The 24,011-nt window shown below is 42.3% G+C and overlaps 1 protein-coding gene across 2 annotated transcripts; it reads right to left on the bottom strand.

Moving 5' to 3' along the window:
• Positions 1–1,148: 1,148 nt before the first annotated feature.
• Positions 1,149–22,521, bottom strand: LOC309578041 (tropomodulin-2; the record flags this gene model as incomplete). 2 transcript variants are annotated; one of them, XM_082290378.1, is made up of 9 exons in its annotated part: positions 1,149–1,270; positions 3,393–3,537; positions 3,862–4,005; positions 4,276–4,383; positions 4,972–5,102; positions 7,771–7,857; positions 8,936–9,058; positions 20,499–20,655; positions 22,396–22,521. In XM_082290378.1, 9 exons carry the CDS (start codon positions 22,519–22,521, stop codon positions 1,236–1,238), a joined length of 1,056 nt encoding a protein of 351 aa, XP_082146504.1. In that variant the 3' UTR covers positions 1,149–1,235. The 2 variants fall into 2 exon arrangements, with proteins under 2 accessions (XP_082146504.1, XP_082146505.1); XM_082290379.1 differs by lacking the exon at positions 4,276–4,383.
• Positions 22,522–24,011: the final 1,490 nt, after the last annotated feature.

Below are 24,011 nucleotides of genomic sequence, written 5' to 3'. Positions count from 1 at the left end.
CACTGGGGTTAGCTGCTGCTTCATGAGTGTTTTCCACTGCATTAAGATTATGTCCAGCATCTAAGTTAAGGCCATGATTTAGCAAAGCATTTGTGCATGTGCTTAAATCTGCCCTTATTCAGATAAACACTGGCACGAATACCCACGTGCCTTGTGATACAGGGACAAACCTCAACTGCAGCATATAAATGTCAGTTATGTAGCTGTCAAAAACTACCCCTTTAATGTCTTTTCCCGGTAGCACAGTGGCTCTCCTGGATTAATTATTTAATTAGTCTTCATCTAAAAGGTCCTGAGAACAGTCCTATAATGCTAATAAATGTACATAAATACCAGAACTAAAAAAACCTCATGGCTCAAAGCAAAACAAATATTACTCAGAATACTTGTTTAGGTTAAGATTAATAGCTGTAAACTGTGCATTCTAGTAGCAAACAAAAACTTGTTGGCCTAGAAAAAAAACCCAAAACATTCAATGTCTATAGGATTGGCAGCACTAACATTACTTTAGAATGTGGAGTAAGGATAAAAAACATCAGTGTAACATTACAAAATGATCCACCTAAGCTAAGCTTATGTAAACAAGTACGCTTTGACAATGTTTATACGTCTAGGTGTGATCCTGCACTGGGAGCTGGGCGGGTGGAGACCCAACAAGGGGATGGGTGCTGTTCCAAGCTGGTTCCAGCTGCCCAGATCCCACTGCAGGAGAGAGGCTCAGGGGTGTGAACCTGCAAACCTGTACTGGCATCACTAGTTCTACTCCTGGGAGCAGCCCATTGCAGGATTCAGTTCAGCAGGACTATACACATAAGTAAGGATTATTCACAAACATAAGGCATTGCAGAACTTGGCCCTAAAATTTCTATTTTCAGCAGAGAATCCCTTATCCATACACAAGGTCATACTTTAACATACCAAAAAGTGTCTAAAATAAAGGTCAGAGTCACTATATGTTATGCTCAGTAACACAGTTAAGATGCTGCATATTGGCTTCAGATATTGCAAACCACTTTCTTCATTAAAATCAAACCAGCTATGAACCTGTCTCATAGGAATTAAATTAACCGTGAGAATTGAAAATGAACAGGCTCTGTTTTCAAGGCTAAAAAGAGACATTAACAGAAATCAGCAACTCCCATTGTAATCCAGTGCCTTCCCTTCTGAGCAGTGAGCACTCTGAGACTGCAGCTGGTGGTGGCCTCCAGTCGTGCCTCGTGTCCTCGATGCTGTGGCTACTGGCGCTCCCCTTCCACCCGCTTCTTGCGAACTGCGCCGGCAAAGCAAGGAGAGAGAGTCATTACTGCCTTCCCGAGAGCACCAGGGCTCTTCTCACAGACACTGCCCCTTCCCAGAAACATGAAGCCAGCACAGAAGGAAGGAGCTTCTGAGAAATGCTCAGAAGAATTATGCCCACAAATACCATAATTAATAGATCATAATGCCCAACAAAACAATTGTACCTAAACTGCAGTTTTCTGTATCGCAGACTGTAGAATTGCACCGAGTGTTCATAGCAATACATTTTTCACAAAAATCAGATTCTGAGCTAAAGGTTTTAGATGATAAAAAAATCACCATTTCCTGCACTTCCTTCCAGTGATTCCATTTAGATTTTTATTACAGTTTTATTGTTCTTTTAAAAGCCACTGTGTTCCAGCTAAATTGATACTGGTCTGCTCTAGTCTGCATGGCAGTGCTCTGGATTATTTAAGCTTTAGGCATCAAAAATTAATAACTTCTGTAATTGCACAGTGCATACTATGGGTAAGCAATAATCATATTCTTTTAGAAAATAATTTGAAGTACTCTCAAGTACCAATATCAGGGAATATTGGCAACAAGGAAAATACCATATTGGACCTTTGGTTACCTGTTTAAACTTCACACGTACTGACTGCATCAACCATCTGATAGTAAGTTAATTAACTCTGGTTTCTCACTGGAAACCTCGTACATGGAAGTTGCCATTTAGCAAAGCAGAGTGGTAAATGTTGAGTTATGGGCAAGATTATTTTGACAAGCAGTCCCATGTGAATTTTTACAGCACTTAAAATACATTATAGCTGGTATAGAGCAGGTTTAGTTGGACAGCATTTGCTACTCCACATTCTAATAAAATGCACTGAGTCTTTTCTGACCTGGCCAGGTAAGATTTGTGAGGTTCTCCTGTCTGTGTGATACAAAATTTAGTGTTATGTCAAAGTGTCATGTCCTGTTTCTGATACTGAATGGCTGAAGTACAGAACAAAGCAGTAGAACTGGATGAATGAATGCTTTTCACCACAGAAAATCAATAACAACAATATATTGCTAAACATCCCATTACTATACTGAGAGGAGGTTTTTTTCATCGTGCCTTTTTGGCAAACAGACTGCATTATTCCAAAGCCTGCAGTGTAACATCAGTCATTTGTGTCTGCTTTCAGTGTTTTGTTCCTTCATTTATTTTATTTTATCGAATTCCTTTAGGAATTCTGTCCTACAAAATTGTGAACAAAACCAAACAACACAAACACAGGAAAATGAAGATTAGTACATAAGTCTAATGGCAACTGGCAAAATAATGGGGAAAAAGGGGTTTTCTCTCTTTGTAGATAGGATGTTTCAAATACCACTCTGGGACACTGATAGTTTCAGGAAAAATGGTATATAGTTGGAACGCTTAGGTACTGCTAAAAATTAAAATTTCAAAACCCCAAAAGCATGTGTGAAAGAAAAAGGCTTTAGCTCAGTTTTTATCTTAGCTCCCACAGAGAGAAGCCCAAGCTGAAACCTGCAAAGACATCATGGTTTGATACCCCACTCTGAAGCAGAACTGATTGAAAACAAAAAGTTTATTTTCTTCCCCTTCTCACTCTAAACTTCTCTTGCCCAGTGACCTCCTTGGTATTCTGTGTACTGAGCACACAGGGCAGAGCGTGTCACGCTCAGGGGACTCTTGCAGAGCTTTGCTGTCTTTGCCTGTACTTGGTCACACAGGCAGGAGGGTCTGGTTTGCTCCCTTGGCTGGGCAGGCCTGGTCCATCATGGGCTGGACAACAAAGTCAGGACTTCTCTGTCCTCTGAAAAAACAGGATGGGTTTGACTCCTCGTTTACTGTCCAGAACAGCTGATAGAGCAGTGAGAAATCCAGGACACTCCAGGGAAAAGGCTGAAATAACTCCCATTCCCAGAAGGAGCAGGAGTAGAATAGTGGCTCCTAATCACAGTAAGATCTTTGTTCTTGTCTCCCCTAGAGCCCGAGGAGCTTTGCCTCTCCCCTCACACAGAGCAGCTGGAATGCTGTAGTCAAGATTCAGTCAGAATGTACAGACAGGAGGAGTTGTGCCTGGGAAGGTCAGGGCTTGGCTCACACAAATAAATGATGAGTAAATGTAGTGGTATCTTACCCAGATCGTTGTTTTTAGTGATAGCTGCTGCTACCCTGGTTCTTGGACCTTGTTTTGTGAACTGGTATCCAAACTTGAGAATCCTGGAGTTCTCCTCCAGCATCTTGGCAATCTCCATCTCTACAGCTGTCCCAAGCTGCTGCCTCTGTTGGAGATGTAGTGAAGTGTCCCCAAAAGAAAAGGAAACATTTGTTCTCACATGAGAGAGAAGTCAGTGGTTGTATTTAAGTACTGGGCTGCAAACTACAAAGGGAATCCCTGAAGATTTTGTCCCTGGGTTTTGTACTTGGCTTTGACATGTTTTATTGAAAAGTTTTCCACTCTTTGGTTCCACTGACTTGGGACATGAGCTACAGAATGACAGAGCCACAGAGGCTGCCTTGACTCTGCCAGAGTTCCCTAGCAGAACCCTCTGGGAATCTATATGGAAGGGAAACAAAAGTGGACTTCCCCAATGGTCTCTCTTTACCTGGTTGTCAATTTTAATCTCTGTTAGGGATTCATTCTTTTTCAGTGCATCAATCAGTGCCAAAATCCCTGTCCCAGTGATGAAGTTGGATTCTACATTCAGACTCTTCAGTGTTTTGTTCACTTTCAACATATCTGCAAATGCCTGAACAGTCAAAAAGAAGGAACATGAATTGTGGAAGTTTCAGGGAACAATAGAGAATCTGCAAAATATAGCTTAGTACCAACAAGAAAAAAAGCCACAAATATGCTTAGAAGAACATAGAGGTAGATCAGAAGAGATTATATTTCTACTTTGTATAGCCACAGGAAATTCCTGCAAGAGAAAATAAAGAATGTATTCTAAAGCAGACATGGACCTACTTAAAATTTGTTGTGTTGTTTTGGGTTTTTTCCCAGTAATGTTAAAACTTACAATAGCTACAGGGTCATTGCTTCGAGTAGCTGCAAGGCTGAATGTCTTCACATGTGTGTTGGTTTCCAGAGCTTTAGCAAATTCTTTCAGTGTTGGAATAGGAATATTCTACAGTAAGAAGACAAATCCGATAATTAGGAAAGCCAGTCACACTGCTGATTTTAATTATTAACAAACTGATGGAGTAGCAACCACAGTCTATGCAAGTTAAACATCCCTGGTGCTTTTAAGAGTGCGTCAGCATGGACAGAGCACCCTGTGGGTACAGTGGCCCCCAGAGGCTCGTGGGGCCTGTGCCAGGCTGCCCTGTCAGCACTGCCCAGAACTGGGCCAGGCCAAGGCCAGCATGTGGCCATCACTGAGCTACTTTCCTATTCTGCTGCCAGCTGTTCAGTCTCCACAAGGGCTAATTGAATTTGGCCAGTGATGATTACACAGTACCCATGAGGTATCTTCCTTTACCATCTGCTGAAGAAAGGCAGCCAAAGGGAGTCACCCCTTGGGCTGTTAATTGGCATTTAATTCAGTATCAGGAATTGATGACCTTGGAGCCTTGAGCTTTCCCCATCCCTTCCCTGAGTGTCCTGCTTTTTCTGAACAGTAAAGAGAGACAAAATTTGAAGATAAAAGGCACAGGCTTTGGAAAGACTTGAATAAATCCTCCTATGATGACATAAACGAAACCACAGCACCTACCTTTATGTTGTTGAGATTAATTTCTGTGAGACCAGGATCATTTGCTTTTATCCTTTGTAAACTTGCTTCCACATTGGTTGGATTAGGTGGCTCCTCAAAGATGGGCTTGACCTTTTCACCTTTCACCACATCTGCAACACAAGATCTCACGCAATGTCAACCGAGGAACAGGCATCATCATCACTCTGGCTGTTCAACTCCCATTTAGGTTTGTACTGCAGCAGTCCAGGAAGGGTTTATGAGAACCACAAAACCTGCAAGCAGGAGTATTATCCCCATTATCCCTGCCATGCCCTTTGCACGTACTGTGCACCCAGAGCTGTCACTGGAGGCTGTGGTCACGGAGACTGGGCAGCATCGTCACAGGCAAATTCCTCCTTTATATACAAAATCCCTGGAGCCAAAGCCAAATTGGAGCCCAAGCACCTTTGAAGACTATTGTTTGGGATGTGATATACTGCAAGGGCTGCTTTGTACTGTGTCTAATATCTGTAAAGAAAGGTGTGCTCAGAACTTGCCCGTTACATTCGTAAGAAAATGTCCCCGCACCTATGAATAGACTGTGCCACGTAAAGCAACTCAAGAGGAGGCCCCTCAGTTTCTTCCTCTCAGCTGATACTATCAGCCCTACTATAAATTCAATTAGCTCTTGTAAAATGGCAACATCTGCACTTTCTAAATAATAAAACTATCAAAGCATGAAAAATAAGTCTGTCTGCCAGCACCAAGATTTATGAAATCTTTGAGTAGTCATGTTCCAAAGAACTATGGTATTTAGTGCTGGAAGCTATGAGCTATAAATATTCTCAGACATGCATAAAAATCATAGCTTAGAACACAATTAGTACTTCTAATTCCCATGCATATAGTTGTGGAGATTAATTTATTAACCCTGACCACCCAAGCCACTAGAGGCAAGAAAGGAATATGTTGCTGACCACAAGTATGTTTAAATGTTTTTATTTTATGCTGCGGACAGGGAGAGATTTTGAAGACTTGTGCTCAAGTCTCAGTGTAGCACACATTGCTGTTCATTGCAAAGAGTAAAAGTTCATGCCATGTCATGGGCCAAAAGAAAGCCACATCTTTTTTTAGAACTCATAGTAGAGATGGTCATACACAAACCTTGAGCTGGCTTTTACTCCACTCTCTTTGATGCCAAACTTTTTTACTAATTCCTGAGAGACCTCACATATACCTGAATAACACTTCAGCCTTCCTAGGGAGCTGGGAATTGAAAACTACATTTAGAGAATTCACCTTGGATGCGAGGATAGAAAGTAAACAAAAAAAGCAAAGCATTTGTTGCGCTTGTGGCAACGCCCGGCCAGACTGGGAGCAGGGAGACACAAGCACCCTGTCCTCAGGTTAGACACCACAGTGTACTCAGCCTACAGTTAGGAGCAGCTTTCATTTTCTACTTCTTCTTGCCTCCCATGAGTTCTTCTTGTTTCTTTAATCATGGTGCTGTTTTGCCACATCGATGAGCAAATTTTTACTGAAGCATTTCACTTGGCTAAGGGAAGGTATTGCTTTTGGACCAAAGAACACGGTGATGTGACAGTGATTTTCTGGTCCATAGGTCTGTGATTGGAGCATAGTTTAGCTGACTCACATAGCTGACTTTTTGACTCAGTACAACAAAAATATTCTGAAACCTATGAGGATTAGTAATGCATGCAGTTGCCTGTTATGAGATAGATGGCAGCTCACACAGGGTCCCACTGGGAAGGCTTGCAGAGCAGCTTAATCCTGAGAAAAATTAAGTGACACAGTGTCCTGTCTACTTTCCCACTTCCCCTTTAGTAATGGAAGATGGAAAGGAAAGCCCTTGGTAAAGACAGATGCTGTTCTCATGGCCTTAGAAGAAGAAAACATTTTTTTAGTACTGTTTCCCCAGGAAAGGGCATTCCACAGTTTTGTCTTAAAAAGCAAAGTTTAGCCCACTTGATATCCCAGGGCTTGGAGGTGACAAGCTCTGGATCAAGGTTTGGCAGCTCTCAAGAAAAGTTTGGAATTCAGATGCACCCATTTCTCCCTCCATCCAGCCTCCTGTGGGTTGCTGAGCTAAGACCTGATTCACCAAAGGTCCGTTTATTTAGTGCAAACATTTCTGGATTTGTTCCTAGTAACTACAGCTGTTTCTCTTGGGGGATTTCTGGAACAATTCTGTTTCCTGTGTCCCTAGGGAGCCACAGAACAGGCACAGTTTACACACACTGCCACGGGAGCCAGGCAGATGTGGTGGATCAGAGGGAGGAGCTGGGGCAGGAGCACATCCCTGCAGTCTCTGCCTCCCTATGGATGCAGCTTGAGGTGACTCTGGTCACAGATGTGCTTAGGACAGGGATTCTGCCACATTTGAGCCCAGTGGTTACAAGTCATTTTTCAGTTGTGTACATGTAGGTACTTGGGGCAAGATGGCCTGGCCTGAACTGTGGCCAACTCTTAGCTGCAGCTCACTCTGTTTTCTGCCTGCTGCCTAAACTGAAGTGGAATGGAATTTTGTATGTCTTTGCCTCTTAAATACTCCCACTCTCTCAAGCACCTCTGCAGAGCCAGATACTGCTTTCTAGGAAAACAAATTTCCTTAGGAATGTTCTGTTTGTATACTACTGTTGTCATTATAGTGAATTTTAAGATTGTTTTTACTTTTAAAAAGTCACCTCTCATGATTAATTAGATCAATCAAAGTTAGGCCCAGATACATTACACTAAATTAGACCAACAGAGCTCACCTATAGGTGTAGAAGTGCCAAAAGATGACATGCAGCCCACAAGAGAAATCTGCTTACTTACTTCTCACGATTCCTTTTCCATCTTTACCGCGGGCCCCTGCTTCATCAAATTTTGGGTTGTTGACCATGTTGTGCACTCCAAGAACAGCTGGAATGTGTAAATACCAGCAAGAGGATACAATGTTAATGGCAGGAACACAGATTGCAGGAAAGTATCTCCTACAAATTGTACTTTAGTTCCCCAAACAAAACCCCTTTTACAAAATGTTCACTGTCTGCATCATGCCTGCTTGTAGGGAGCGTCTTTTGGGCTCCAAATTCTAGAGATACAGGCACTTTCAATATAGATTTTTGAACAATTGAGTCAATGTAGAATGCATATCACAGAAGTGCCAGCTGGAAGGAACCACTGTGGGTCATCTTGTCCAGCCTCTCCTGCAGGCAGGAGTGTTGCCAGCATTAATGAGGTCAGCCATGGCTTTGTCTAGCTGCAGTCTGAAAACACCCAGGGATGGAAATCCCACCATCTCTTTGGGTAATTTGTTTCAGTGCTATGCTCCTACTCACTTTTCTTCCCTAACATAAAACCTGAACTTCTTATTACTCTTATGTTCTATTGTTTGGTGTACTTGAAAATGTCACTGTACGTGTGATGAGCTTAATGCATTGGCATTCCCACCAGGGTTTCTTATGGAAGCACATTGATATTAACATGCTTGGAAAACAATAAGAAGTGGTGAAGACACCCAGGTCTAATGACCTGGCAACCAATTTTCTCATTCAATGGGTTAGATTCCAAATTTCCTCATGGATTCAGGATCTTTATCCACTGCATTCTGTGACAAGTTTATCCTGCTATTTGGGATGTCAGAGTTGAGAGAAGGTAGCAAGAGTACACTACAAACAATGTGAGTACAGTAAGGTCAGTCACTCCCATTAGAGTGCCAGCACCCCAGCCTGCAGTCCACTGAGCACCCTTCCCTTCCCGAAATCCCATGAGCTGGTTCATCTTCCCCCCTACAACATCAGTTGTAAGTAGAGGAGTCTGAAATGCAGCAGCTGTCGAGTCACGCTTCAATCATCCTGGGCAATGAGTGGCCCACAGCTTGGCCACCTGTCAGACAGGCACCAGGGGCCTGAGGGGTCATCATGAGACACTCCTGGGGGCAGGTCTGGCCAGAGAAGAGCTGGACATTTGGAAGGATCATATCTATGTATTATCTAACCTGCAAGGTCATAGAGCTCAGTATCTGAAGCACTGGCCAGGGCCTCTTCTAGTTCTGGATCCAGGGTCACTTTCTCTTCTGTGCGGGTTTCTACAGGCTTTTCTTTAGGGATAAATATTTTTCCTAAGAGAATAAAAAAAACCAGAGTGAGCAATGAATTATTGGAACAACTCCTTTGCCTCCTGGCAGCAGGGGAATAGGTCTGTGACAGTGGAACTGCTTGGAAATATTATCTCATGCATGTTTTTCTCTTTCTTACTTGATGTTATCCTCCCCACCAGAATCTTAGCAAATCTAAAAATAAAAGGTGCGGATTTCTGCTCTGTGTTGTTGACTGTTGTTTTAGGGAATGTGCTCTCAGGAACAGTCCCAGCTGGGATTTTTCTGAAGGTCCTGTGTCCTTAAATAGGCAGAATCAGGTCTATACAAAAAGCTTGCAGAAATTTCATCCTTCTATTTAAATGAGGCACTAGGAGCAGTTAAAACCATCCTACTGCAAGAATCTCCCAGTTCATGAACTTCCATACCTGATCCTGAAAGCTCAGCAAACCTGTTCTCTTCCAGTAACTCAGTTTAATACCCAGTCCCTCCAGTGTATTTCCCCTCTGTGTCTCCTGATGATCATTCACATAAATAGCCTTATCCTGATCATTTGTGCAGGCCTGAGCAGTCTGAACTGAACCACATGTAGCCCAAGAAAGACTCCTGGCGTGTTTGTCTCTCTCTGTATCCTGCTGATACCTTTGGGTGTGCAGATGTGTGTTTCCATGCAATATTCCCCCAAGACTGAGGTCATTGGCCTGTCTGCTGAAATGAGGAAACTGCAGGATAACTCCAGGAACAACACAACAAGTTCCACTACTGCTGTGGGCTGCTATGATGGTTAACCTCAGCAGTGTGGTGATGCAACTGCAGATGCTTGGAGCGAGGCCCTTTAAATCAGAGCTGGAGCTGCACTTGAGTCAGCAGCACTGCTGGGCCATCATCATGGCATCACTCCCACTCTGCCCTCCTGACCAAAGCCCTGCACTCACTGACACACTGGATGGTGCCACGTGCAACAGACAGTGCCACTGCTCCAGTAAGGGGCTGAATTCCAAGGGCTACTGTCCACCGTGGGATAGTTCCCCTCACCTGGTCCCTAACAACTACTCCTCAAGCAGTCTTTAATTAATCCTGTTGTAATGAAGCTGTGATGATCTTTGGTGCAGGTGACTGTGGCCCACTGTCAGCTTTAAATTTTATTTTTGTGCAGCTTTGTACACTCTAGATGTAATGCTTGAAGCATATCCCGTGACTTCTTGAAATGTCTCTGAAGTAGTTTAACTGTATTAGTGATATTGTTACCATTCATAAATGTAATTCTGATATTTAGTGTTGAACTACAAATGCTTTGTCTCTGGTTTTGCAACACTGTCATCCTTTTGTGGCTTCGTTTTTCCCCATTATGTTCCAAAGTATCATTTTCATGTAGTAATTTCCAATTCATTTATATCTTTTATACAAGTTTGTCTACAGCCATTTTTTTGCTGTCAGCTTCCATGACTCAAGTCACTGAATAAGCTCAGAAAAAAAATTTAAAGGAAATTCCTGAAACTCTGGTAAGGTTTATTCATACACAATTCAAATTATTTACCTTGGAGATATTTCTACCAAGGCTAAACAACTTCTGAGTACAAAACTGGACAGAAAGTTATGTAGAAAGACAAAGTAGTATCATGGTATGATTTATTTTTCATGTGATACTTTAAGTAAGTAATCTTTTGAGAAAAGGCTTCCAGAAGATAGAAGCCTTTGGTGGGTGAAAGGTAAGAACCATTTAAACTGTGACTGCATTGGGCCACAGCAATCAGGGACAGCCATCCCAGCAGCATCAAACAAAAGTCAAGTGGAAATCTGAGGAGAGAAATACTCTGCAAAGACAGGTCAGTCATGCTCTCCAGATTTAACAGCAGCACAGGTGGTAAGACTTCAGACTCCCTCTGTGCTACCAACTAATCTGAAGTGTTGGGTAACAGTTTCCAGACACCACTGACCAAGACTTAACTTGATGCCAGCTTGACATGGAAAAAAATTCATTACTGTGCTGGAAGCTAGAAAACCAAAATCAATCAGAATATCTGAGTAAACAATCAATAGTGAGGAATACTGTCCATAAAGTGTTCTCCTTTCAGATCACTGGTGGATCCACAGGAGTTTCAAGTATCCAATAGGTTGTTTGAGACACTGAGGGAATCCTGCTGATCCTTATCCTGCCTGGTAGCACTGTTCTGTGACAGCAATCTCCACAGAGCCACAGCGTGTGGAGACCCAGCATCTCCAGCAGGCAGTAAGGGATCCTTCCCAGGGCTGAAGCCCAGCCCCACTTTTAACAAACACTGATGCCAGCCTGTATTTTCACACATAACACTGTAAGGGGACACAGGACCCTGAGTTTGGACTAAACTGGACACGATACGTGGTAGAGTTGGTCTTTCTCTAAGGACTTTGGATGTGTGCAGGCCAAGTACCTTGCACAGCAAGAAATCAAGGGGTAATGGAAACCAGTACAGGCTGATACCTTTTCTGTGCAGTTCACATATATAGGAATACCATTTCAAACATTTGCTTCAGGCATACGTAATTGTTGGCTGACAGCCCAGCTCTCATTAAATGTGCATATGATTCCCAATGATAGTTTCATTCAATGCATTCTTGGCAAATGTTTTAGAAAAAAAATTCTATTATTGGTTATATGAAATATTTACAGGGGCAAGGTCACGTCCAAGATAGTAATATATATCTTTAATGTATGTGGGCCTTGCTGGCATCCAGTGGTGTTTTAAAAATATTCTTTTTACTGCTATCTTGACAAGAACATTCCAGTGTGAAGAGATTCTGTAGCACAGCAGATGGAGGCTAGAAAGGCTCATGTTTTAGCATGTTATTAGGAATTTATTACCTGTCCACCAACTGCAAAACCGTGTGTCTGTTTATAGACAGCTGTCAACCAGCTTCCTTTCATTATTTAAGGAGAGAGTTTGAAGATTCAGGAGGTCTCTCCTAGTCCCACATCTGTACATTGTAAATTCATTTTCCAGTGCATCATGGAATTCACTGACAAAATAAAATATGGATTGTGGCTTCCTTGATTCAATGGTCCAACTTAAAATTTATTATTTGGAAGAAACCTTGGAGGAATAGTGACATTTCATTATTTTAAAGTGAGATTTATGAAGAAAGGCTGCTGCTCTTGGTGTTCTTTATATTCACACTGTGTTTTAGAAGGTACTTTATTATTACCTTATTCTGTGTGGTATAATTAACGTTGGCTGTTTTATCTTTTGCCTCCAGAATATGCTAATATTCTGTGCTAAGTCTTAACAGCAATACCTTAACTTTCTACCAATGAAAAACACGTGACAAAAGTTCTGTTTATACACAACTTGAGCTACTTTGGTGTTAACAAGACAAAAATAACCACACTTCTGCATAAAAATAATGTATTCTTTGTTTAACTGCAAACCAAAATTCAATTGTAGTAAAATACAATTTTGTTTTTACACAAGCATAGAAACCCAAAGTGTGTGGAATCCCAAGTGCTTTCTTTCAATGTGAAATTTTAAGTGTGCATCACTGCAGTTCTCCCCTCCTTTTGGCCAAACTGGGCTAAGTGTCTGGGGTGACCTGGATGATGACTGAGGCAGCTTATTACAAACCAGGGCTTTCTGACTGGGATTGCAGTGAGCAGAGTTTTGTCGTGGCTCAGTTTAACTGCAGACCTACTCCTGTTCACCCACTGCAAAAACAAAACTTCTGTTGAAACTGAAATATGATATGGTTCATGTTTTCCTCAGAAGAGGCTTGGGGAAACAAAATCCATTGACAAGCAGAGGGAAGAAGGATTCAGAGAAGGGCACTACAGAGAGATAGAGAAATGTGGACCAAGGTAAAAGGAAAGCAAATTCTCTATGAAAAAAGAAATTCACTGGCAACAGACATGAATCACAGGTGTAATTCTGCCACTTGGTTCAGCCAGGTCTCTTTTCCTGCATCGTGAAAATGCCCCCATTAGAGCCCTGTCAGAGTAACACAAGGAAATGAGATCCCTCCCTTACACAGCAGCAATGAACTGCCATGTGCACATCTGTAGGAAGATTGATTAACTGAGCAGGGAACGCTTCAAGTGGACTTTCCTGAAGTGAGGTTTTTATTTATTGTTATATAAGGAGAGGGAGAAAAAGGAATTTGGAGAGTGCAGTTGGTAGGATTTTAGTAGCAAGTCCAATCTAAAAACATTTTGAGGATTTCACCTTTGTTTATAGTTTGCAGCATTTGGAGCATCATTTCTGAGATGTCTCCTCTATTCCTTCCTTCTTCTGTCATTAGACTTTTATGAATGAATATAAATTGCCACCATTTTTATTTTAGTATTTATTTATATTTAGTATATACTTGGTGTTTACTCCCATCTTGTAGAAGTCAAAACTGTACAAGCCAAAACTCAGTAAAACTCAGAGCAATAGGAAATAAGGCCATTTATATTAGCTGTAAAAAATCTCCTTTTATTTAACATCAATTTTTTAAGGATATTTACTTAATTTTATAATATAAATGCATTTTCTGCCATAATTGTAAAACAATAATGTACTTTCTTTTCCTACAAACTGTAGCTCAGATTATTGTACTTTCAAGAAAATAGCTGGTTACACTTACTACTGCTGACTTCTCAATGAATCACTGACTACACTGAGTGCCTGTTTGTTCTCAATTACAGAATGCTACACTGACCTTGGGAGTGAAATTCAATAATCCTGGAAATCTGCCTTGCATAAATCACAGGCACTTGATTCACTTTTTCCATTTTACACTGTTCTTTTCTGTTGAGGCTTACTTAAACCCCTCCCTACAAATATTCTATAGAAATGGAGCTAAATTAGTTCTTACCAAGGACAAATTTGTATTATGAAGAAGAAAACAGGCCAAGTTTGAGTAAGCGTGAAGCTGAACGCCAGTAGTAATAAAAATCATAATTGTTGCTGTTCTGTTGGTCTTGGATTAGTGTCAGCATATTCTATGCCTTAAAAATTATGACAATGGAATAGGAAGGTTGCAAAGATAAGCATTCCAAAGTTATTAAATCTATTGTGCACAGAAAAAGTGAACTTAAGTTGCACCAGTATCCTTGACTTTGATCAGCATGCTGTGACTCTGCCACTGCAGCAACACCTTCAGAGAGCTCTCCTGGAAAGCATGCGTGCTCAAACAAAAATAAACAAAAGCCAACCTGTATTTTTTAAAACAGAAGGAAGCCCAGAATTTCTTCAGATCCTCACATGGAGTATCACAAGTTAGGATGCAGAGCAGTCCTCTGGATTCCCTCCTGGATTCCCTCCTGGATTCCCTCCTGGATTCCCTCCTGGATTCCCTCCTGGATTACCCGCTCCACCAAGCGAGCAGAAAGCTCTTATATCTGGTGTGGAAGGGTGCCAGAGGAGGAAGAAACTCAAACCGTGCCACTGCACTTCAGTGATGTCCTCCTGGACATCAAAGACCCTTGAAACATGGGCAGAGCAGAATGCAGCACTAGTTATGTTCCTTTCTGGCCTCTTTTCTCCCATCCAACACATTCTTCTCCTCTTTCCTTTCCTCAGGAAGGCCCCCTGTGCCTTCCGCATCCCCTGTGTCTCCTGGTTTTAAAAAAATCTTTGAATCCTGACCCTTCCCACCACCTCCTTTCCTTCTTCCCACCACCCTCCCTCCCTTGCCACTGCTGTCCTCTACTGCTCCTTTCCCTAGAGCTGCCACATCTAATCCTTCATCCTGGAATATTCATACAGCTCCTCAACCCCCCCACCCCACCTCTCTGCCCCAGCCTCTCTGCTGGCTGTTTACTCTTTTTTTCCCTTTACAGTGCCCTCACAAAGGCAGGGGAGCTCGCTCAGAGCAGGAGGGAGTCTCCCTGCCCTTGGTCCTGGTGTGGCAGTGGCATCCCAGAGGAGCAATTGCAGGAACATCCCGGGAGCCCGGCCACGCCGGGTCCCTCTGGGCACTGCTGGGCTGTCACATGTGCTGCCACGGGCAGGCAGGAGCTCTGGCTGACACTCACTGCACGGGGAGCATCTGGAGAATGCTGTAACCAACTGGATGTACAAGAAAGCACAATATTTTGAAGATGCCAGACTTGAGTATATTTCCCTGGGGATTCCAAAGGGCATACATTTCAAGTCCTCTCTTCAAAGCGTGGAGGCACTGCAGGTCATGAAAAAAAAACAGCTGGAAAAATTTTCTCTAGATGGATAAAACAATGTGTTTTCTCCTAATCTTGTTCTTGGAAGCAGCTAAGTCCTTTTTGCTGACACTTTCCAAAAATTCAACTCGAGGCAGCTTCTCAGCATGGGAAATTTCTCTGTGAACTGTGCAAGTTTGGCAAAGTCATGAAGAACTAAAAGAGAGTCTTAAAAAAGCAAGCAGTGAAAGGCACTGGCTAGAGGCATTACTGTCAGCAACTGCAACGCTTTCAATGCCTTAAGAGACAAACATCAGCTCTAAATTTAAGCCCTAAAGAATAGGAAAAAGGTGGCAGAAATTTAATCAAACCATTTAAGCACTGGGGGTGAAACAACGGCCACGTCAATCCAGGGAAGATACTGTGTCTCTATACGAAACCCTGACTTTTGAAAGCAGCCTGTTAGACAGTGTGGAATTGGAACTCATTAGCATCTACTCCAATGCTGTGACCTTCTGAAAATGCCTGTCCTTATTACTGGTGCTGTGTATTGATACTCTGCTTGGCACAGCACCACATGCAACGTAGATGGTCTCTGACAGAGCAACTGAAAACATGGGTTTGGCCAGAAGTTCTCTGGTACTTCCTTCCCTTTCCCTTTTATCAATCAGCTGAAAAGGTTAGTATTTAATCACATACAAGGATGTTCCCCTTCCCTTTCCAGCCACAAATAATAATAGCCCGATCCACTGGAGTTTTTCCACGACTTTGATGAGAACTGGATCGGATCCAGAATGAAATGGTTTGGCAAGGAGTGGAAGACCTTGTAGAAAACAGGGACAGTGGTGAAGGGTTGAAACAGCAATCCTTAAAGCAACCTTTCATAGCCAATGACATTTCACAACAGAAGAACCCTTTTGAATGATGTTTCACGAGTACCATACAGTTCAGAGACCCCTGCAACAAAGCAGAAACAGAGCTGCTGTTACCAGTCCGTGCCTGTATCACAGCAGGACTCAGCTCTTACCTGAGGTCAGATGTATGGACTGCACAGAAAACACAGCACTGGCAGTGCTCTGGCACACACTTTGTGCCTGCACTGCTCCTTATGTTCCCCACCTTTTCTTTTTATTCCTGGGTCATTCATGAACTTGAAAGTGACACTTCCCATGGAAGTGATGGAAGTCTGATAACCAGCAGTGGGTCAGTCTAAGTAACTTCCACAGACCATCAGATTCTGTGTAAGGATTTCTAGCACATCTATCCTAAGCAGGAACAAATCCAAAATACACAAAATAAACACTTACAAACTGCCCATCTCCATGGCCCCAGTTATCAGCCCCACTGCTCATTACTAAGAGACATCTGTGTTGCACGAGAGTTCCTGAAAGCCACCAGATCATTTCAAAGCACACAATGGGGCATTCAAATGACCTACCCAGCCCTGACTTGTGTTAGGGAGGATGTGGGTAAAGCAGCCTGAAAACATTTCTCAATGGCCAGTTTTGGGTGTGCACCTGTGACCATTTCAGGCCCAGTTCAGGCAAACCCAGGGTCTCCATTGAAATCTGAGATCTCTCCCATACAGGCTTAAATCTTTTTTGTACAGCAGTTACTGAAGTTACCAAGCTGCAGTATGGCAGAGGGCCAAAACCCTAATGCATTCCACACGTTTGATTGTTTTTGCCAAATGCCTCCAACCTCCTGAAACCACAATTACAATCCAAAACAAGGCAATTCCCTGCATAACCAGCCCCCCCGTCTTGGGCTCATATTTAACACTTCCTGTGTTTTAACCATTCTGGATATCCCTGTCAGCCCTGGAATTTGTTTTGGCTTGTTTTCTAGGACAATCAAAACCTTATGGTTGCCCAGCATATAGAGACCAACACAGGCAACTGAGTTTTGTCCTTCAGCAGCTGCTTGGTATTGCTTCCTGGTCAAGAACTCTCTAATCTTGACCAGTCTAATCTAACTCTCTAATTAACAACAAAAAAAAAGAGAGGCAGTCACAGTAGGTAACAAATCATAATGTATCACAGACTCTTCTGGAAGGAGGATATTTTAAATGCCACCTTCTTTTCAGCTCAACAGTGAATTTCCAAGTTTTAGCTTTGTATGGTAACTGTAGGAATTGGTAGAAATGTCACTTAACATTTAGTAGAAGCACCCCACTTCCTAAACTTGAAAAAATAAATCCCAGTGGCAGACAAATATCATAGTACAAAACACTGACAAAAGTTCAAACAACACTTGACATACTCTAATCCTACTGACACACAAATATTCTCAGGTCATACATAGTGCCAAATGGCACATTGGCATCTACACCTCCCAAATATACACAACTGGATGCATTTTAGAGCTGCTTGAGAATTTAATTTTTAACAAGTAGAAATAGTGTCAAATTAATTTGGGGTTATTTACAGAATGGCAACATTACAGTGTGTAATACAGGGTTTAGTATAGACACACATTCCATAGTGTAAAGGAATAATTTAACAGAAATCTATAAAATTTAATCATATAAATATTTACCAATCTCTAAATACACCTTAGAGACCATCAACGTGCAGAAGGTGAGAAATAAGATTTTCCTTTAAGAGATATCTTTCTTTAGATTCTTCTGAGGACACATTTTAGAAATTTAAATTATTTATCCTGAACTATTTACTGAGCTTTGGAAGAATACTAATTATTCTCTAATTAAAGCAACTTTAAATCTAGCATGTAGTATCAGATCTTGAAAATGTCTTTGCAGGATTGCTTTGTTTCCTGTATGGGAAACATCTTCTCATAAATATAAATCAAGTAATTTATATTTTAATACAACCATCCTGTTGGTTTTTTTTTTTTTTTTTTTCAATTGAGTGCCAAAATAAGTAACACTGCAGTTACAAGCGTGGATTCCAAGATCCAGGAATAGCCACACGTGGACTTTGTAACACATCCATCATGTTTCAGCAGATTCAACCAATTAGCAGGATTATCATACAGTCCATGGGGAGATTTCAGTTGTATGATTTATAAGGCTCAGCTTCTGCAGGAAGTCTGTGCAGGGCAGAGCAAGGGGGAAGGAGAACAAGACAAGGAGGCAGCGAGGGCCAGAGCTGGAAGTCTGGTGGTGTTTCTGCAGGACACCTCCTGCCAAGCCACAGAGGGGCAGCAGGACTGACACTCCAGTACCAATTCAGGATACGCCAAGCTCAAAACAAACACCTTTGTTCTCAAAGCCAGTTCCCTTAAAGCAGCACAAAAATGACACTGTGCAGCCCAGCAGTGCTCAATTGTCAAGGTACTGGACCTCATCAGATCTCGGATTAATTCAGTTATTTCTAACCAACAAAGAAACAAAGGGTATTTTCATAGCGTTTGGCCCCTGACTGCAAAGAAAATGTAGTATAATTCTGTGTGTTTAGATTATAATTGTAAAATGACTGCAGAAATCACAGAACACATGGCTGTTTTCATTTGACTTAATCTGCTGAAGCTGATACTGAGGATTTTGTCATGAATTTGCATTGTACAAAGAACAGAGGAAATTAAGGGAATAATTCCTTTAGCCTAAAATGCTGTCATTACTTCATAATCGTAATAATTCTTGAAATTGTAATTTTGAAGTAAATGAACACAGTGAATCAAAAGCCAAATTAAGAACAGCTTTAAATGCTAGGAGGCTGCATTCACTCTGTGCTCAGAGAGGAGCGAAATGTGTGGTTGGTTGTGTTTGCAAAGCAGTGGTATTTCCACACCAGAGACATCAGGAAGTAATAAGAAGCACTAATAAGCACTTTAAGGGCATCTGGAAGCAAATGTAGGAATAATATTGCTTTAGCTTCATCAAAAGAAAACCGAAAGGCAATAAACAGGCCAGTCCGTACAGTATCACTGTCAGGGACAATGCAGGGACTTGTTTTGGGCCAGTCCTATGGGTATATGCAATTCCACACACTGCTGGGTTTTGTGCATTTATGTTCCAGGCTTATTTGGAGATCTCAGATATAACTACAGTGAAAAAGGCAAAATCTTAAGTCTGTAAATATCAGTAAGGTGAGACTTCATTGAAGGTGTTGCTGTAAAAATGTAGAGACCTGCAAGTGGTAACTTGTACTGCTCTGACACAGCAGCGTGTAGGAGACTGGAAAGAATTGGTAATAAATCACTGAAGTGCTTTCCTTCCTGCACAGTATGTGCCTGACCACTCCTGCTACCAGCAGGATCTCTGCCCTGTCCCCGTGTGCCAGTGGGTCAGAATCAGCCCTGGGAAGAGCAGTGTGCAGACGTTTTGATGGGGGAAAAGTAGGTTAAAGAACGTGGTAACTGCGTGGTAACAGAACACATCGATCCAATCTAGCTGAAACATGTCTCATTTGTCTGAAATCATTGTTTCAAATCCTGAGAACACAATGTAATGGTAGTAACAACTCCTGGCCTATGAAATGTTATGTAAATAACATCTTACATCTTTGGTAATGGTAAAAAATGCAAAAAATGTTGCCCTTGACTTTCTTGAAGTATCTGCTTCCCCTTAAGCAGAACCCATTGAAATAATGGCAAATCCATTACATGGCCAGAAATGGACCCTGACATAGGAAGTTCCTTCTTGAATGAAGGGGTTGCCTGAGGCCGGCCTTTTGTCCGCTTTATATAAACAAGGAAAAGGAGATGGTGGTGCTAGAGAAATATTGTTTGCTTAAATTATGACTGTTCATGCCCTAAGGTTATCCTACCAGTGTTTAAATTATTAGAATTAGGTTTTCCTGTTTTTCCCCTTTTTTTCCTGTAGCTGTAGGACAAGGGTAGCAGGGAAACTGTCTGCGTGAACAGCATTGCCAGATGTGCTAGTAAACAAGTGGAAAAATACTTATGTTTTGTAACTGCATTCCCTGAGCTGTCCCTTACAGCAGTCGTAGGCAAGATTTACTCAGAAAGGCATTTATGTGTTTCCTCCTGAACGCCTCCCCCACTGCAATTCCCCTGCCTAATGCCTACCAGGGAACAGTCCCCGTGGGGTTGGTGAGGGCACCTTTGTCTGCACTTGAGTGCACCCAGGGGCACTGGCCAGGGAGCTGCTGACTGAGCCCTTTGCTGGGCTGGTGCTGCTGTGTTCCTGTGCCCCTCACGAGGCCACGGAGCTGCCACTGGGACTGCAGAGCAGCGAGACACACACTAGCAGCAGATAAACCACCCCTTCATCTTCTGCTCCAGCAGCTCTACATCTGAGTCCTGAGCCTCACCCTGCACTGTAAGAGCCCTCACTTCTTGTGTCCCAGCGTATTCCACAAAAGGCCAGGAGCAGTGGATGCCTGCACCCAGGCAGTCCATGACCCAATGCCAACACGAGGAGGGACGTACCTTTCTTCTCCCCTGTAAATGGTACGAAGTCTTCTCTGTCCTTGTGCTCCAGTGCTTGCTTCTCCAGGTAGGAGAGCAGGCGCTCTCTGTCGAAGGGGCCCGTGGCAGGTTTAGTGGTCTGGTCCTTTTGCCGGAATCCTGCTGGAAGCAGGGCGTTCTGTGGGAGAGAGGGGGGCACGGAAAGGAGAGCAGGCAGCTTCACACAGTGTTCCAAATCTCATCTCAGTGTTGTTGGTTTTTAAGTGAAATAATTCTTTGCATAATGCTCTTCAGTGACAGCAGTGGCACACATTGCCCAAATGTAACCACAAGACCCAGTATATCATTCAGTCTTCTTCTTTTAGTACCCATTAATATTTGTATTAACCACATTTACAATCACAGCACCAAACAACTAAGTACAGTCAGAGTCCTTTGTAACACATATTATAACCAGAGTTTGCAGTCCAGGTATATAGACCAGGATACATTTTCTGTACATTTCCTTCTATTCCTTTACTCTTTTTCCTCACCATTTTTGTCTCTCTCATTTTAAAAAATTTCCTTTCATTCTAGAGCAGATGTCTCTCAGGCTTCAGAAATGAATGGCATGCACCAAAGAGACTGGTGGATGAATGAGGTAGACTTCAGCTATTCAGGGTATGAGGAAGCAAGCAGATAATTCCCACTTTCAACACGTAGCTGGGGGATCATGTGATTTCATCTGCATCCTGTAACACAGGGATATGCATGGGGCCCCCACGCTTCAGTCCAGGAATCCCAGACAGGAATACAGGTAGGTGGACCTTGCAGTGCACCTGCAGTAAAGCCAACGTGTTGAAGGTGCCCCAGAGTACTTCAGAAACTCTTCATCGCTGGCCAGAACATGCACAGTAAATCTGACCCATGGCAAATACCCAGGGAATTCCGAGCACATCCAGTGAACTCAAGTCACTAGTCATTCTACCTGTGCACGCACAAATGTGCCCAGAGTGCTCCAAATTCACTGCACATATGTAGCATGACTACAAATGCACTGTGGCCTGATTTATTTGGTTGGTTGGTGTTGATTTTAAAGTTTTTCTGTGTCTCTGTTTGAGATGCCAGATACTTGAAAATACCAGAAAACGTAGAAGTGGCAATAGTGTGGCAAGTGGCAACATGGAGGGAGAGAACAGCAAAGGCCCCCCTTAATTTCCAGGCAAATTGCTGTAGAACTAGAAGCTGTAAATCTACTGTGTTTCTCCAAATTCATTTTGCCTCCAGACTGAACAGATTTTATCTGCCAGTTTACCTGCCAGTTTGCAAATTCCTACATCAGTTTGAATGGTTTGGGGTAGGTACAGTCAGAACTCCCAGCATGCTTGTGACTGTAACCTCATTATTGTAGGACCAAGTGGTTCTCAGACCAGAGAACTTTAAATTCTTTGTGAGAATGTCTTCAAACATCCAATTCATCCTTACTCTCCAGAAAATGACAGTTGTGAAGCTGAAGCCTATTTTTCTTAATCATGCCCAAATATGTTCTCTTCAGCAAAAAATATATGTGCTGAATGACATGGTCAGCAGATTTCAGAAGTTCAAAAGACCTGATCTCCATAAACATAGGTTATGTTTGTTTATTGCTGTGCTCAGAAATAGCAGCCATAAAAAGCTTCTCATTGTGTTGCAGTGTGCCAACATGATTAAAGATTTAGACTGCAGACAAGCTCAGGTCTAAATAGGCATGGGATAGACAAAGAGCACAGTGACTTGTACAAAAGCAAGCAGCACATCACAGCAGGAATGCAACCAAAATGTCTGTAGCTGAGCTGCTCATACTCTGGGGTACGCTGTCTCTGCTGTAACAGAACACAGCTGTAAAATGCTGCAGTGTGTGGCATTGCTAACAGGCAGCACTGGAATTACCATCACTAACCTCAGGATCAAGGTCATCGAGAACATGCTCTAGCTGTTTCAGTTCATCCTCTGAGAGCTTGCTGAGTATTTCATCTTCATTGATATTCTTGTACTTCTCCAGCTCTTTTCGGAAGGGCAGAGACATGGCTCCTGCTGCACTGCTCCACTGCTGCTGCTGCTGCTGCTGCTGCTCAAGATTTCAACCATTCAGGGGCACTGAGCTCCTCACAGCCTCGCTCACTGTCAACAATAAAGCATTATGAGGATCTCCATTAGCTGAGAGTCCTGGGAAACCCACGTGCTGAGGGTCACATTGACACTTATTAATGAAAACAAGATGTCCTGGCACAGCACAGGGGGTGAGGGACGTCCTGGGCAGCCAAGGAATAGCAAGGACGGGTTCAGCGTACTTGGGGGCAGCAGCAAACAGAGGCTTTGAGACACAGATAAGGAAAATATTAGCAACTTTCTCCCTTTCATAGAATTATAGCTGGTTTATTTCATTTTCTTGGAAACAGCATCTGCTTGCTCTTTTGGCCAAAAGCAAAGGAAAGTGGTAGCCACAGACAACAGTCCAGCACTGACAAACAAAAACCAGAATCTTATGCCTTGAGGTATTCTATCTTATCCCAGCTTTGCTGGTGGCTGAAAGCTAACCCACACCCTCTTGGCTGACTTTTTGGCATGTTCTGGTTACCTAAGCATCTCTCAGGTACACTGGTTGTTAGTCTTACTTCAGTGTGTTTGGATACAAATGATAGCACTTATCACCAAAACTGTAATGAGGATATGCTAGTTATAGCTCAAAATATTATCTGTAATTCAGTCTGCTACATGGGGGACCTGCAGAAGTTCAAAACAGTCATGAAAAAAAAATGGACTTAGTATTTCACAAAACGCATTTTGTTTTAAAAGTTGAATATGATTCCTTGTTAGATGATCCCAACTGACCAGCAACAAGAAGATCTCATTTGCATGACCACAACAGTCATTGTCATGTTATCTGTCATATGACAATATGACAAAGGACTCTCTGTCTTTACTTGCTCTTTTTTTTCTTGTCCAGAACAAATTCTAGAACCAGAATCAGCCTGTTAAGGGTTGGAGTGGAAGAGAATTAACTTATGATCAGAAACAGCATTAGCTGGGGACTTTCAGCGTGCTCCAGGCCCTCCCAAGTCTGCCCAGTTTCCCACAGCAGCACCAGCACTCTCCAAATTACACAGTTAGCTGTGCAGTTTTACAGCTGAGTTTTTGCAGTCACAAACTTCAGAGTTATGGTTGATATGGAAAACAGCCAACTGGCACCTACCACTGACTTATGTATCAACCCCAACTCTCATTTCCTTTGGCCAGGTCTTTAGTTGCCATAAGCTGATAAAATCCATGTGGGTTCTGTTGCTTGTCATGTGAGCTGGAAGCCTGATTTTTTTTTTCTTTTATTCCAAATCAAAATGAAAATATTAGGAGTTTCACTGTTTAAATACTAAATATTAAAACATATCTCATTTTTCTATTTATCAAAAAGACTAGAAATCAGCAACCTATAGAAAGGGAAGTGAATAACCAGTGGATTTACAAATTTGAAATATCTGGAATTCTATGACTACTGCAAGGCTCCATAAGCCTTGACCT

Source organism: Coloeus monedula, assembly GCF_965178545.1.
Source record: "Coloeus monedula genome assembly, chromosome: 14".
In the NCBI taxonomy this organism is placed as follows: Eukaryota; Metazoa; Chordata; class Aves; order Passeriformes; family Corvidae; genus Coloeus; species Coloeus monedula.
Note: the sequence above shows the minus strand (reverse complement) of the source record. Positions and strands in the feature narration are given on the sequence as shown.